Source organism: Harmonia axyridis, chromosome X, assembly GCF_914767665.1.
Source record: "Harmonia axyridis chromosome X, icHarAxyr1.1, whole genome shotgun sequence".
NCBI lineage: Eukaryota > Metazoa > Arthropoda > Insecta > Coleoptera > Coccinellidae > Harmonia > Harmonia axyridis.
In genome coordinates this window covers 7,581,177-7,597,060 of record NC_059508.1, presented here as the reverse complement: position 1 = coordinate 7,597,060, position 15,884 = coordinate 7,581,177, and the positions used below count along the sequence as shown (strand labels likewise).

At 35.3% G+C, this 15,884-nt stretch overlaps 1 protein-coding gene across 1 annotated transcript in view; it reads right to left on the bottom strand.

The window, feature by feature from the left end:
- LOC123686156 (SKI family transcriptional corepressor 1 homolog-B) overlaps positions 1-15,884 on the bottom strand; it is a 56,026-nt gene that overhangs the window by 24,348 nt on the left and 15,794 nt on the right. The window contains exons 2-4 of the mRNA XM_045626157.1: positions 4,171-4,237; positions 3,828-3,969; positions 2,784-3,628 (exon numbers count right to left, since the gene is read on the bottom strand). Coding sequence (XP_045482113.1) covers positions 2,784-3,628; positions 3,828-3,969; positions 4,171-4,237 — 1,054 coding nt within the window. The remainder of the gene's footprint in view (positions 1-2,783; positions 3,629-3,827; positions 3,970-4,170; positions 4,238-15,884) is intronic.

Sequence of the window (15,884 nt, the reverse complement as noted above, 5' to 3'; positions counted from 1 at the left end):
AATATCATCCCATTCATCTAAATTGTCGCTGATATGATCAAAAACTTCAATTAATTCTTCTCTCTTATCGAATATTGTTTTTACAGCGCGAGATTTGAAATTCCAATGAGTTTCCGAGCTAGAGGGTAATCTTTTTTTGCAAATTTCGTCTAGAATATTAGTGCGTTTACTTGATTTAGTGAAAAACGACGAAAATCCTGAAAGATTCGAAAAAAACACGCTACACTCATTGATTTTCTTGGTCGAATCTTGTAACACTAAATTCAATTTATGTGCATAACAGTGCGTGAATAGTGCTTGAGGAGCAATTGTTTTTATTCGCGCTTGTAACCCATTAATTTCCCCCGCCATCACAGCTGCCCCGTCATATGTTTGACCTACTAATTTAGTCGCTAAATTGAAATCTTTAAAATTGTCCAACAAGGTATTGAAAATATCATTCGCGGTTCGACCTTTACTAACATCGAAAAAACCCCAAAATCGTTCGGATATTTTACCTTCTCGAACGAAGCGGAAAATTACTGACATCTGACAAAAACATTTAACATCCGTTGTTTCGTCTATTTCCCAAGAAAAGCACGCAGAATTATTTATTTCCTCGCGAATTTTCTCCCTCAAAATTACAGAACTTTTGAAATCAGGATGTTTTCGAAGTTAGGAATATATTAATTATATTTTCATGATCAGAAAATCAATACCTAACTACTATCGAACGGCATAAATAAGTTCTTTTCTGATTGAGACGTAATGTCCTATAATTAACCATTCATTTGAATATATTAATTATATTTTCATGATCTGAAAATCAATAGCTACTATCGAACGGCATAAATGAGTTCTTTTCTGATTAAGACATAATGTCTCATAATTTAATAAAAATATAAATAAATACATAAATTAACCATTCATTTAATTATCAAATATTTGAAATAAACTGTGGAAAGTTGCTGCTTGACGCTCTGCAATACGATAACCGGCCAGCCGACCCTGTGTATTGGGAAGCGACCTTACATCGAATTGTTGTGCCGTTCTATTGAGTGGTCGTATTCTGGGCGTATGTCGTAGTATCTTTTCCTTTACGTAGCGCTCTCGGTAGCGCTGGTTCCGCCATCGGCTCTTGGCCGACCTAACGTGATGAGATGCTTTCAGTGACATTCCAGGGGTTGCAATTGTATAATTGTAACATTTGTGTTACATTTCAGACCTAATGTTACGGTGTTACGTACAATTCTGGAATAACCTGTTTGGGGTGATGTTACGAAAAGTAACCATTTACGATTGTGGTTTGTTACAATTTATGAAAGGGAATAACAACGCTGGATGCTTTGGAAATCGAATATTAGGTGGGTCCGTAAGAAAATATTAGCCGGTATAAGCTATATTTTCCTGTTCTGAGTGGAAATATTCATTACCGAGGGAATTTGGATATCGAAATCGATAACTCCGATTGAGTTTGAATGAATTGAATATCTAGAATTATTTTCTATTTCCCGATAATTTTTGGGTCGGCCCGGCCGACCCTGCCGACCCTGACGAGCCGTCACTGACAGTTCGAATCTATGGCAATTTCATTCTAAATCAGTTTGACAAGTGATGTAACAGTTTATTCGGGAAATATTCCACAAAACAAGACAGGATAACAGAGGTAATAGTCAACAAAATATAAATGGAGAACTGAAACTCATGCAATTTATCTGTCCTGCTCGTGGAATACCAATAATTAAATCACCTTCACATCACCACTGTGATTTTCCTCCTCTCGAGGCGTAACCCTACTCTAAAGTACCCCTCTGTTTCGCTTCATAGATTAACGTAATTTATTTTTTACACTGGTAGCGCCCCTCTCACTTTATATGCAATATGATTTGAATGATTCCTTTTGCGGCCAAATCAATGTTAGTAAATTCTTATTGAATTTTCACCCTCTCGCATAAGATAGATATAGTGTGAAAATTGAATTAAAATCACAATATCTTTACACCACTTCTATTTTTGCATTATATCATAAATTAGGCTAGATCAAATTTCATTAACATTTTATTGTTAATCACGCGGTAAAAAAATTGATAATTATCATTCAGATACGGTTTATCAGCATTTTTCAACTTCTGGTTGTTTCAAAATAGTAGCTATGAATCTTATGATAATGTTCAACAATCTATTCACATAGAGAGCACCCATATATTTTTCAGTGAAAAATTTTAAAGAAACATAGTTTCATAGTCGTTTTGTAGTAATAAATTCTAATTTACTCCGACAGGGTGGCATCCTTAAAAGCCAAATTGAATTTCAGTCAAACGCATTTCATTTCAACTCCAAAAATGCAAGCTCTTCAAGTCAACTTCGAATCAACTGAATATATTCAAAGCTGGCATTCTAAATATCAACATTTTGTGACTATGTAACTATATCTGCCACAATATCCATGGTCTATACATAACGCCTTTGTTGACCCTACCATTTTTTTAAATTTCATATAGAATTAGTTTCGATGATTTGGATATTCTATCAGTTGGAAGGTTATATTAAATAATATTGTAAAATTTGATGTGTTTTGTAATTCTATACATTCCAAAACGTGAACAACGAAGGGGGTCAAAAGTGTTAGTCATTGACCAATCAATCATACTGATTACACATTGCAAATAATGAACCAAAAACAGTCCTTCTGATGAAAATTGTCCACCCCTTTCAAATAATTTCTCTCATTGAATAATATGTGAAAGTAAACCATTCTTAATTTTACAGCCAACTAATAGTTAAAAATGAAGTAAACATCCTACCTTTTCTTCCTTCAGATCCCAGTTCATCGTCTTATCATCAGTTGTCTCGATATCAACTTCGTCATCACTCTCATCCTTTTTCTCCTCAGTAGATTTATCCATAATACTCTGCACAGGCTTGAAGGCAGATTGGTAACTCTTCTCCATCGAAAAGAACGGATTTTCTTGTGGAAAAAGAATGGGATTCCTCTTCAGCCAAGGGAAAGACGAATACGAAGTGAACGCTAGGGGCTTGTGGTAGATGAAGTCCATTGCTACTCTAGATATCGGAAAGGCAATATCTTGACAGCTGGGTATACGTGGAGAAGGAACGATTGGCTGAGGTTGAGGCTCAATCTTGGCCTGCTTCTGTGGACTCTCCGATATCGAATTAGCCAGCAGCCTCTTTCGCGTACCACCATTGAACATAGCCTTCACATCTTCCCAAGCATGGACAATTTCTTCTGGTGGGCTTCCACTCAGCTTCATATGACGTCTCCAAGAGTTAAAGTTGGCAGCGTCTGGCTGCACATATTTGTCATTCGCTGAGAGACGATGAGAGTGAAAAATGAACTTGTTGGGAGAAAAGAAAAGACCGCACATTGAACACTTGATGCATTTCGCTCTGGATGAATTGTAACGCGATGGCAGAAATTGACCACGGCAGCCCCAAGCGCATTCGTGATGTACCATGAAGGCGAAGTCTTCTGGTAGCCTTGGTGGGGCATTGTCGCCCAAAAAACTTTTGCACAGACGTTCTGCTTCCCTTCTGGTGATCATTCCACATCTTCTTGAGGAAACCGGCATTGCACCTGCGCGACGTAGAATTTCCAGCTGAACTGGCGTGCATTGCACACATGTTATACCTGAAAAAACGTTTCGTTCAAATCCACAAGGATCTATAGGATGATAGTTCAGAATTTATCAGTTCACAGTAATGTACTCTTCATTAATAGATATACACATTAAAAATAACAGAATATACGGAATTTAACAAACTTTCACAAAATAATACTGATTAAGTGATAAATTCTGAATTTCGCAGCAGGCTGAGAGTTTCTTTACCTAAAGCTACACGTCTGTTGTGTATTTCGTTGTAGCTAAACTGCTTCAATAATGTGTTCGATATTTGGGCTAAACATAACCTTTCTTGATTCTCAATCACCAGAGATACTATTGGTACTCCATATAAGATCACTGTGCTGACCTGAAACTAAAAATAATCAAATTCGATTTTGGAGGATCCTAAGAGATCTTAACCGAAAAAAATACCGATTTTTCGTTCAATAACTTGGTGATTATATCTATTTTTCATCAACAAAAATAAAATGAAAACTGCTGAAAACAAATTTTCACCTGTATCTCAAAATAAATTGAAAAATGATGAGCAAAATAATTCGAAACCTACCTGATTTGGTTTTGGGCTCAAATCTTTCTTGGTATCGGTTGTCAGTAGGGATTTTCCTGGTTCCATCCTGTAAATTGAAGATGTCGATATATGCAGAATTTAGTTTTTCCGAATGAAAAAAAAACTCTCAAATATCCTCATGAGAAACTTTTTTTTTATTTTCCCATCAGGAAAAAACTTTCAATTATATCTAATAACTTTCAAATAATCGTAGACAGTATCATTAATCATTTCATACATTCGCAGATCGATATAGTTCAATAATTGTTCCTGAATTGTAGGTACCAAGAAAAATGAGAGATTCCTTCGAATAATTTTAAGAATAAAATATAATTTACATGGGCCCGCAAACGCTATGTTTTCGAAATATAGGGTGTTTTTTATAATCCTACTTTTTTGTAATGCTTATAATAGTTTATCGAATCTTTATTAATCTTTTCTACAGATTGGATAAATAAATACCGAAACTTATAATTAATGTATTCATCACAACCCACTTATATAATAATTTGAATTTTCCTGATGGTTAACGAAGAATTGTGTAACAAGAACCGACCAAAAAGTCTAGTACTGGACCAGAGTCTCTTTTTATAATTTTCTAAACTACCATTGGTTCACCAAAAATAAGTTCTAGTGGAAAGAAGAGGGCAGTCTTCCAGATAAAATATCACACTGTAGATTTGTATTCAAAATTAACATATCATATGATAAAAACTTCAAATTTGAATATCTATGCGGAACTTAAATTAAATATCTTGTGCTACGAGAAAAGATCTCGAACTTTGAACATCTGTATCTCGAAAACAAATCATTTGCGGACCCATGTTTTAGGACTTTATTTCTTAAAATTATCCTGGGAATCTTTCAATTTCGTTCGTACCAATTCAGGAACAACCTGTATAGTCAATTCACAACTGAAGTCTTCACAAATAAATTGCAATCTGAATGAAACACATTCAATCATAAAACACAGCACAGACAATTTTTCTATGCGAATTACTCAGTTCAGTTCTTTGATAACTCCAGTTTTAAAGTTTTGGTACGAAAATAATACCCAAAACAACGGGTAAGTATATACCGATGACGAATGCAAAAATCACAAATGGCAAAATAAGGTGGACGCCGGCAAAGCGGGTAGATAAGAGAAAATAATAAACCTCGTACATAGACGTGCTTGTAGTGCAATAAAAGTAATAATCTTGAAAGCGATAATAAAGTCATATAAACAGTAAAAAGGTCCGATTTTTCCTGCAGTATTTATTTTGAAGAAAAGTAAAAAAATTATTGCTTCATATTATGTAAAAATATTCGTTCTTCGTCTTTGGGAAAATTCTGAAATTTTTTATTTTTGAAATCTTGGGGGGTAACTACCCCCTTGTGGTCCACAATAAAAAAATAAAACACTTGAAAACATCATAAAAATATCTTATTAGAATAAAGTGATCAAAAAGATATCAAAAAATAAACTTCAAATAATTTTAGTGCTATCAATCGAAATATCAAGCAATCGTTATCTGAATAATAATTTTAAATCATATTTATACGAACCATCTCATTTTGAGGACTAATTTTTTTTTCACTCAAAGTCATCACGAAAAATTTGAGAGTTTTAATCTCGAAGAATTCATAAAAAAAATTGCCAATTCCATTCAGAACTTACCTCAATATAATTCCTATTCGAAAAAAACTCAAAACATCATCACTTTACTCACCTCAAAATATAATTTCACGCAAAACACTATCTCACGGTTAGCTGTAGCTCTTCACCCCAAGAAATTCAAACAGGAAATGATGGAATTTGGAGGATCTCTGTAAATCACCCTTATAAAGCCACGCCTCCAATAATGTTGAGTGGGGGGGTTGTGTTTAAACTGAACTCCAGCCGTTATCCAATAGAAACGTCAACTGCAAGCTTGTATCAACCACCAACCCCTATAATCTACCAATAGGGGTTGGAATAGCCACGCGCCTGCTGTCAATCGAATATAACTCTTTCCCTTTCTTTGATTTTTAGCGTTTTTTCTTTGAATTTGTTCAAGTACTGTTTCTGGTGAGGAGTTAATTGTGAATTCTAAAATTTCAATGAACTAATTAGAGATTTCTGTACGTTAATCGAAATAATCTGGATTTGATAGCTCTCAATGAATTATAGTAGCTATAAGTCGATAAATTATTTCAAATATTGTAGTGGAGAAAAAATCTAACTGAGATGAGAGTCTTACAATGAAACAAATTCCGTAAAATTGGCAAAGTTTTTATGTGTGAGAAGAGTTATACCTGCGCTCATGGAGTTTCTAGAAATTCTTCTTTTTTTGTAAATTCATCGATTGAAATCGAGAGGAAAAATTCTGATAAAGAATTTAATTTACAGAAAGTATTTTGTTCTGAAACTGATCTGAACAATTTCAGCATCATACTCTTCTGTGAATATCAGCAACTCTTCTGCCTAAAGAACATCTTCCGATAATTCTACGAATAGCAAATATAATTAGTTCTGGAACTATGTAAGAAAAAGTAGAAAAACTCACTTTTTCAGTATGATAATTGATAATTGAGATTGCGTGGAGAGGTCTTCCTCAAGATATCTGGACGCACTCATAAATGAAAGGTTTGATCCAAAAGTTTGAGTCAGGGCGAAGATCGAGCAGGCGAGGAGAAACTTTAACAACACAAAGACACTTCTGGCGAATCGTAACCTCAATCTTGAGTTTAGAACTAGGTTCCCATTATTTTATACAGATGCAAGAGCTAGACCCTGCATATGAACACAGAAAAACGCATCGACCTGTTCGAAATGTACGCTTACAGGCTTACAGGAATGATCTGTGAGTTTGGACATGGACAGAACACAGAACCAACGTAAATGCTCTGCAAGAAATGGTAAAGAATATGGAACTTCTCTTGGCTATCAAGGAAAGGAAATTACGATATTTGAGGAAGTATCTTGAGAAGCGAGCAATACAATATTCTCTGCTTAATAATCGAAGAGAAAATTTAAGAACTCGTAGTTGAAAGACCAGCGTAGGTGGCTCAGACGGACATCGACGGAAGAGCTGCAGTTTCCTGTACAACGATAGCCATTCAGATCACCAACCTCCTTAGGGAGACGGTGTCCTAAGAAGAAGAAAAGGATATCGAGTGAATTATTACAAAAACAAAGAAAAGAATAACGAACATCCCTCAAGGAAAAGAGCTAACCTTAGATACGTGTTTCGGGCTATCGGCCCTCATCAGTACAGTGAAAAAGGTTTGAGATGAACAACACTTGTAGGAAAACAACAAACAAACGGAGTCAACAACAGGAGCCAGCAGCCCATTTGTGTTTTAGTTTTGAGGAAATACCTGTGCTCGAGGATCAAATGTGACTGTTTTGTTTATCCTTTGCTACTGATCCATCTTCGCTTAACCTTAGAGATAATATTGTTGCATGAAATCACATCCATTTAATCAAAATAAGGCATCCTGTTGTCCTGAACATTCCTGCATATCGAACTGCAAGGTTCAAGAAGAGTTTTCTGTTTATTCAGATCAGGAGTTGAATAACTTGCTGTCTAACCGGCATCAGGAGAGTTTCAATTGTTTCAAGACAAGATTGAAGAGAAGTCCTGGACCTGGCGCAAAGATGGTACGGCCAGTGACATATTACTACTTTTCTTCGTTAGTACCAAGTTTCAAAAGATGCTTGTTGAGTATGTATCGAGATATTGAATCTTAATCGATGAAAACCATAAATTCAACGAACTGAGCTTCTAATTGCTTGAACACCCAGTTTTTTCTCCAGGTCTGGCCCCCACCAATTGATTACTGGCTTTTTACAGACCTCAAAAGAATGCTTCAGGGTAATAAATTTGTCACTAATGAACCCAAATACGAAAATTTCTACAAAAAAGATGTTAGAAGGTCAGAGGCGCGTTGTATCACTCCTGGAGATGACTAGGTTGACCAATAAAGTCGATTTGAAAAAATAAGTGTTTTTACTAGCTTGGCCCGGGATTCATTGAGTGTTATAAAGTCTTATCTTGTTTCGATAGTCTGACTTTTTGATTCATTATTGATGCATGTTATAATCTAGATTTCAGGGGAATATTTTTAGACTGGCCCGCACTTATGTGCAGGGTAGATCCATGCATGTGAGGGTTTAGGACCAGTTTTCAAGTGAAGATGAGTTAGATATGGGAGTGCCTCAAGGATCTGTTCTGGGGTCACTTCTGTTTTTACTATTTATCAATAACCTACCAGTAAATTTGAAATAAATGGTGGTGAACTTGAGTATCTATCAGGTCTCACAGTCTACGGTGGATAGAATCAAATTGGCTGATGACAACTCAGTAGCCGTCTCTAGCCCCACATCTCTGGAGCTGCATGGATTGTGTGAGCTTTTACTGGAATGCTTTGTTATAAGGTGTCGTACCAATAATTTGATAGTTAAGCTGGACAAAACCTTATGTATTCATTTCTCGATAGCAGCAATTGTTCGTAGCTTGGACATTCGTCATCTGGTTGCTACCATTACTGCAAAAAATTGCATTAAATTTCTGGGCATCCATAATGATAACAATTTGGGGTGAGCTTTACACATTGATGTTTTGTGTAAACAACTTAATAGTTCGTTTTTTGCAATTTGTAGAGTCAGAAATTCCGTACCTTCGGAATCACTGTTTGATATTTACAGCTTTGTCTATGCTCACTTGTCTTACAATATTCTTCTGTAGGGAAGCTCTTCTGAAGCCAGTTGTTTTCATATTACAGAAGAGAATCTTGCGCATGATCTTTAGAGTGGGTCAATGCACTTCTTACAAGACTTTATTCTTGGAAAATGGCATTCTTACATTGCTTTCTATTTTCATTCTCGAGTGTTTTACTATATAGTTGCCATTGTTATCATACAAGAAATGAGGGAACATCATCTATCTCTAAGTATAAAACCAATAAAATCGGCATTGTATCAATGTATCACATTGTATAACCATACTTGTGCCAAATTATATAAAATCTCTTAGTGTAAATAGATTTAAGAAAGTTTTTAAAGCATTCCTAATGTTTAACGTATGTTATTATTGTGTAAATGATTTTCTTTGTGACTTATTTGAAACTAGTTGATTATATTCTTCTCTGACTCGTCCTATGTACTTGTTCGTTTCACAGGATTAATAAACTATTATTATGTTCTCTTCATTTATCTGAACTTATAAACTACAATTTATGTTTACCTAGTGGTTTATTTCAATTTATGACCTCTGAGGAGAAATGTGTAAAAGTTATCAAAAGACTAGACTTAGCCTCTTGGAGGGATCATGCAATATTTTCAGGGCCGTCGCTACCAAACTGCCGCCTTTGGCAGAGACCCATTTTGCCGACTTCAGGAGCTTACTCTGCAAAATGCAAAAAAATTAATATTGGATAATCAGAGTCCTACCGCCCCAGACAAAATACAAATTGAAACTCTTTCAGGTTTGGGATTTTGTACTAAGCAAAAAACCAGGTGGTAGAGTTGGGTGTGGATATTGGTTTGGTGAATTTGTTTTCAAAGATTCGGTGTGGAAGTGTGAAAAACTCCACACTTTATCATAAAAAGTATTTTAGGAAGGAAAAAATGTATTTTAAGTGTAATCATTTTCTGTGAATTAAAATTTTAATCGAATAGATGATTTAGAATAAGTGGAATGTAATAAACGTGCTCAACTGAATTCTAATGAATAAATGATAATATATATGAATTGATTTCAGGTTTCAGATCCTTCTGCTGAGTTTTGACTGCATAGCTAAGGCCCGAACATTTCGTTTTTTTTCTTTGATATCATTTAGTTAAACAACCGGATGATGCGAATGAACGATTACTTCAAATTCGAATAGATGATTTTCACAAAGCAAAGATGTTTAAGATAAGTAAATTTGTTAAAAAAAATCATTTGTGAAATTTGTTTAGATCGGAAAAAATTATTTAATTCGTTCTTCCAGTAATCCAGATTTCCCAGGAAAAGTAGATAATGCTGCCTCCATTATTTACCGCCCCTCTAGAGACGGCCCTGTAGTTTCAAGCTCGTAGCTCAGTTTCGATTCTAGAAAATGCATGAAAATTTGTTCATTTTGTTTGTTTATCGAGTGAAACAATCCTATGATGCGGATGAATGCATTATTCAATTCAACTGCACCCATGCCTAGCACTGAATAATAATTTGATATAAAAATGAAGAATACTATAAAATAATGGAATGTGGTAAGAAATAATTAAACTTCTTATATTTCTTAAGAAGGATCAGTTGAAAGTGATGAAATGGAATTGTTTTCTTATATTTTGCATTCCATTCTGAGGAATCAACATTCTGATTAGATAATTGAAGAGAAAATCATCCAGAACCCCAAGTGGCAATAAAATTCGGCAACGTAAAGCGAACGCCGACAAGCCTGATGAGTGCATGTGTTTTTTTAGCGCCAATAACTCGTAAACAGCACTATGAGGGGATCACGCCACATCTGGATATTTATGAGGCACCTTTGATGCTTTTTGATGTTAATTAAATTTTTCGGTATTCCTTCCTTTCCTTGCTGACTGAATTAAATCTCATTCGGTTTTTTGAATTTCTACACATCTAATTTTTGTTGATCAAGCTTGAAATGCCGCCCTTGAATTTTGCCGCCCTAGGCGACTGCCTATCCTGCCTACCTCCTAGAGACGGCCCTGAATATTTTACTTAATTCTGCATAAAAGGCGATGAATGAATGAATAAATTCCATGACTTTTCAGAAATTCACTGAAAATTATTTTGGAATTTTGGATTTTCACCGATGATCCCTGAAGGAAGAGGTTACTAGTAAAATCGTGACCAAATGAAATAAACACTAAGTTAACACTACTGAAATAGTGATTAATAACGACACAGAGTCGAATTGTACGTCTCGAATATTTTCAGCCTTTCTGCCCCGAGTAGAGGAAAATACAATCGGACACCCTGTAAATATAAACGCCAAAATCCGATTCATATAATGTAGTTCGAAACGGAAACGGGCGCAATAACCAAAATGCGGAAATAGGTTCGGACGTAGCGAGAACAACAAACTCGGGATTGGTATTGGAACAATACGAAAGTTATATATGTTTCAATATAATCGGAAAATAAAATAAAATGGAAACCGTGGACCGTAGAGCGAACGCGGCGGGATGGTTTTTTTCAATTATAAACTCTATTTGGCTTAGCACAGATTGTTGTGTAATCAGTTTAGGTCGTTACGGCCTGCGAGCACTCGACAGTGAACTACAGCGGGAACAATCTAACTAAAGCAAACCTAAACCACCTAAACCTTAACTGGAGTAGAATGATTGCATTTCAGGACCGCATCACAACACCCAAACGCAATTTGCCTGCTTGTTCTTACGTTGTAGAGACATTCCCAAATATTGCTTATGGTCCTCCCCCTTATTTATTATTTCGATTATGTCCCCGCTAATATTCCATCTTTATTTAAATTCGTTCTGTTCCACCACCACGTTCTCGTCAAGATATAATTTCACTTTGTTGAATAAATTATGAGGCATTGCGTCCCAGTTTATTATTGCTGATAAGAAATTGCAAGAAGAGAGTTAATCCAAAACTGATAAATGATGAAACCATATACACCTGTACAAAAGAAAATGAACGTTAAAGCAAAAACAATAACTAGAACACAAAGGACAAAACAAATCGTACAATCCACATGGATAAATAACAGCAAACATACCTCTGCGAAAACTTAACATTCATTGAGAACACTTGAGAGATGATCAAGTTTGAATACAACTTACAACATGTTTCCGCCGGTTTTTTTTCGAAATTCGTGGCATTATTGTAAAAAACTGGTTTTACATTTATGATTCAAAGTACTGCCTATCGCTGACCACTACTTTCTTCCATCTTTCGGGCAGTGTACGAATCCCGCGTTGAAGAAACTGGTCATCTTTTAAAGCGATCCATGAATCGATCCAATTTTTCACTTCTTCCTAAGACCGAAAGTGCTAGTCAGCCAAGTCGTGTGTCATTGATCGAAACAAGTGATAGTTCGAGGAAGCAACGTCTAGAGAATACGGCGGGTGGGGTAGCACTTCCCATTTCAACGTTTCCAAGTAAGTCTTGACCACTTTCGCAACATGAGGTCGAGCATTGTCATGCTGTAAAATAACTTTATCATGTCTCTCGTTGTATTGCAGCCGTTTGTCTTTCAATGTCCAGCTCAAACGCATTAATTGCGTTTGAGCGTTTGATAACGATCGCCTGTGATTGTTTCAGTCGGTTCTAAAAACTCATAATACACTATGACGATCTGGTCCCACCAACTACTGAGCATGACCTTGGAACGTCAATAGTCGGTCTGGTCGTCAACGTGGAAGAATGGCCGGGATATCCCTATGATTTTCTGCGCTTGGGATTATCGTAATGAACCCATTTTTCGCCTTCAGTCCCAATGCGTTGCAAAAAACCCCTTCCGTCATTGCCTTGCTAGCTGCTGTTCACAAGTAAACAAACGTCGATCAACATCTCTCGGCTTCAACTCGTACGTCACCCAATTTCCTTGTTTCTGAATCATTCCCATGACTTTCACGCGTTTTGAAGTGGCTTGTTGCGTCACTTCAAATGATCATGCCAATTCTTGTTGCATTTGACACGATTTTTGATCAAGTTATGCCTCCCTTTCAGCAGTTTCAGCGCCATGCTGGTCTTCGAAGTCAAAATCTTCCTTCTTGAAGCGTTGAAACCACTCTAGGCACGTTCTTTCACTAATAGTGGCCTCACTATAGGTATTTTAGAGCATTCAATGAGCCTCATCTGCAGATTTCTTTATATTAAAGCAGAAAATCAAAACCTTCCGCAAATGACGAGAATTCGGCTCGTAAACTGACATGTTTAATCGAGAATAACATAATGATGCAGACAAAAAATCGATCAATATTTCGATGGCGTTATGTTTACTTATACCTAAGCTTATTGTATGACATCTACGACATATTTATTTCGACTACCACTTACCGCTACAGTCATCTATTGCAAAACGGCAGAAGCAAAGTTGTATACCTAATAGTTATTTCCTAGGTGATCTCGTTTCAATCATTTTGAATTTTTCCAGTTACCGACCCAAAAACCGATAGCAAGAATTTTTTCTTCCAGAAAATGATCACAAAATTTACTTACTCGGAAGCAATTTAATTATGTTGACTGATTGATATGTACAAAAATTGCCATTTGAAAAATTTCATTAATCTTTAGATGATAAATTAATGCATGAAAATAGAAACTTTGATGACTATCAATGCAAATAGAAATATCGTTTCAGAAGAAAGAATGATGCAACGAAACAACAATGTAAATTATATCGAAGTCAGGGCCGGCTCGAGTAATTTTGGCGCCTGAAGCAAAGAATTTTTCGGTGCCCCTGCTGAAAAAGTATCAATAACAACATGACCTCCCTAATCTAACCTAACCACCACCCAAAAAAAGCACCTGCTCCGATGTTAATACAGAACTCATTGAGATTACAAACATGTGTTCCCTTTGGCATTTAACAGTAACTAATTTTGAACGCAAAATCGTTGAAATTTTCCATATTATGTTGAATGTGTACACATCGGCATCCAAATAATTCGAAAGCAAAGGTTATATTGTTTTTCATCTTTGTGAAATATATAATGATTTTATTCCTCTTTGAATGAGAGTAATTGGGAATTCTGTTTATATTGGTTCAGCTGCTATGTGTTATTTATTATACAGGCGGCTTCGTAAAGGAGGTTTGGAGATTTATTGCTGAGAATGATGGAAAACGTAGCGGAGAGGAACAACCTTATGTTGTTTTTTAAAATCAAGGATAAACTACGAAAAGGCGACCAGCAAACTTGCCGAATTGCCTCCCCTCAACGCCGGCCCAGATCAAACTAACAAAGTAATTGGAATAGACATTTCAAAAAGTGATGGAACAAGAGACAAAATATGTTCACTAATATATGACTTCGTGCAATAATTCACTCAGGTACTGTAGTAAACGAAGAGATCATTTGATGAACAGAATTTGCAGCAAATTAGATGCAGCACCGTAATGCTGAAATCATGTGAGTTCAAAGCTGAGTCTTTCTATTCAATGAGTTGGCCGACAGACAGCAATTTCGTATTTACTTCAAGTGAACTTCTATTCCAAGCTGACACAAAACGAGATTTAAGGAGTGAACCGTTTAAGTATCTGTTAAAATAATTCGATTCGATCGGAGCGAATATCTAATTCTCCTTAATGACTACCTCAGATCTGTCTGTGCCGTTTGAGAATTACTCATTAGGACCTCGTAAAAAATTTCCGATATTCTTTTCACAATCAGGAATTGAGGGGTTGCATAAGTCGTTATTTGCGTTTTAAATAAAAATCAAACCAGAAATTAATGAGCAGAGAATCTTTTCATATTTTTCCCTGCTCATTTAAGAAGGGATTAAGTTAAATATTGAATTCTATAGTGCGGTAAAAGAAGTGTATTTGGGATAACTTGATATAATTGGTGAGGATTCCTCCTTCAGTTAAGTACCCAACTTTTCTTTTCATTTAATCTTTGTTATTGTACGAAATTCAAGGAAAATTCATTGAACAAAGAGATAATTCATTTTTTTTTCATTTCAGTGAATTAATTAATTCAATTCATTAGATACATCGATTGATCTCTGAAATCATTGGAAAAATCAGGTCAGTATTAGATATTAAACTTTTCACAAGCTGTGAGTTTATAGGCTTCGCCTCAACTCTTGTAAAGTTTATAATAATAATAATAATAGCTTTATTGTCCAACAGTTTAACCCATTTACAGGACAATGTGAATATAAATTACAAAAAATAAAAAACAAAAATTTCACATGATCTTAGATACATTCCCTGAATATAAATTAGAAAAAATAACGAAAGATAGCAGTGAAACAAAAAATGAAAAAACATAAATTTCACATAATCTAAGATACATTCCCTGGAAAATTATTAATTGCCGACTTGACCAAATTTCCCCTTGATGAGGAGAATATATCTTGGCCATCACAAAATGAGTTGAAGTTCTCACACATTTTTGTAATAGGTGCTTTTTGCAGAATGTTCGTTCGAGCTGGCTTGGTAGTGATATTGATAATAATAATAAGCTGATATTCAACACCCTGTATAGTGGATTATTGGAATTTGATGGGAATATTCGGAAAGATAAGAAATTTTTGAATGGGGATCAGTAGATTTAAATGTCCCGCACGTCATTTAACCCATCGAAAATTTCAGCCAAAAATTTAATTCGATAGTGAAATTTCTCTGACTTCTCAGAAAAATCGTACATTGAGATTAAATTGGGAAATTTTCTCGTTCCGTTGATTGAATACATTCATTCAGATGTATATCTTGATATTGTGACAATTATTTTTCACTAAATAATAAAATTTTGAGGAATTATTTTGTGTCGTCTTCCACAAAAGTTTATTCGAGTAGGTTACAACAATATCTATAACATAAAATTTTATAACTGATGAAACTGGTACAGACATTTTTTTGAGGTGTTGTGGTTTGTTCTCAATATTGAAATCGAACATAATAATGCCTCATAAATTCTCGAATCAAGAATATTCCGATATGTTGTTCGTGTTTGGTTTTTGTACGCTAATGAAAGATTACCACATCACGAAACTTTTTCTTCTGTTTTAAATTCGTGAAAATGGCCAGTTTCCAACATCAAAATTGAA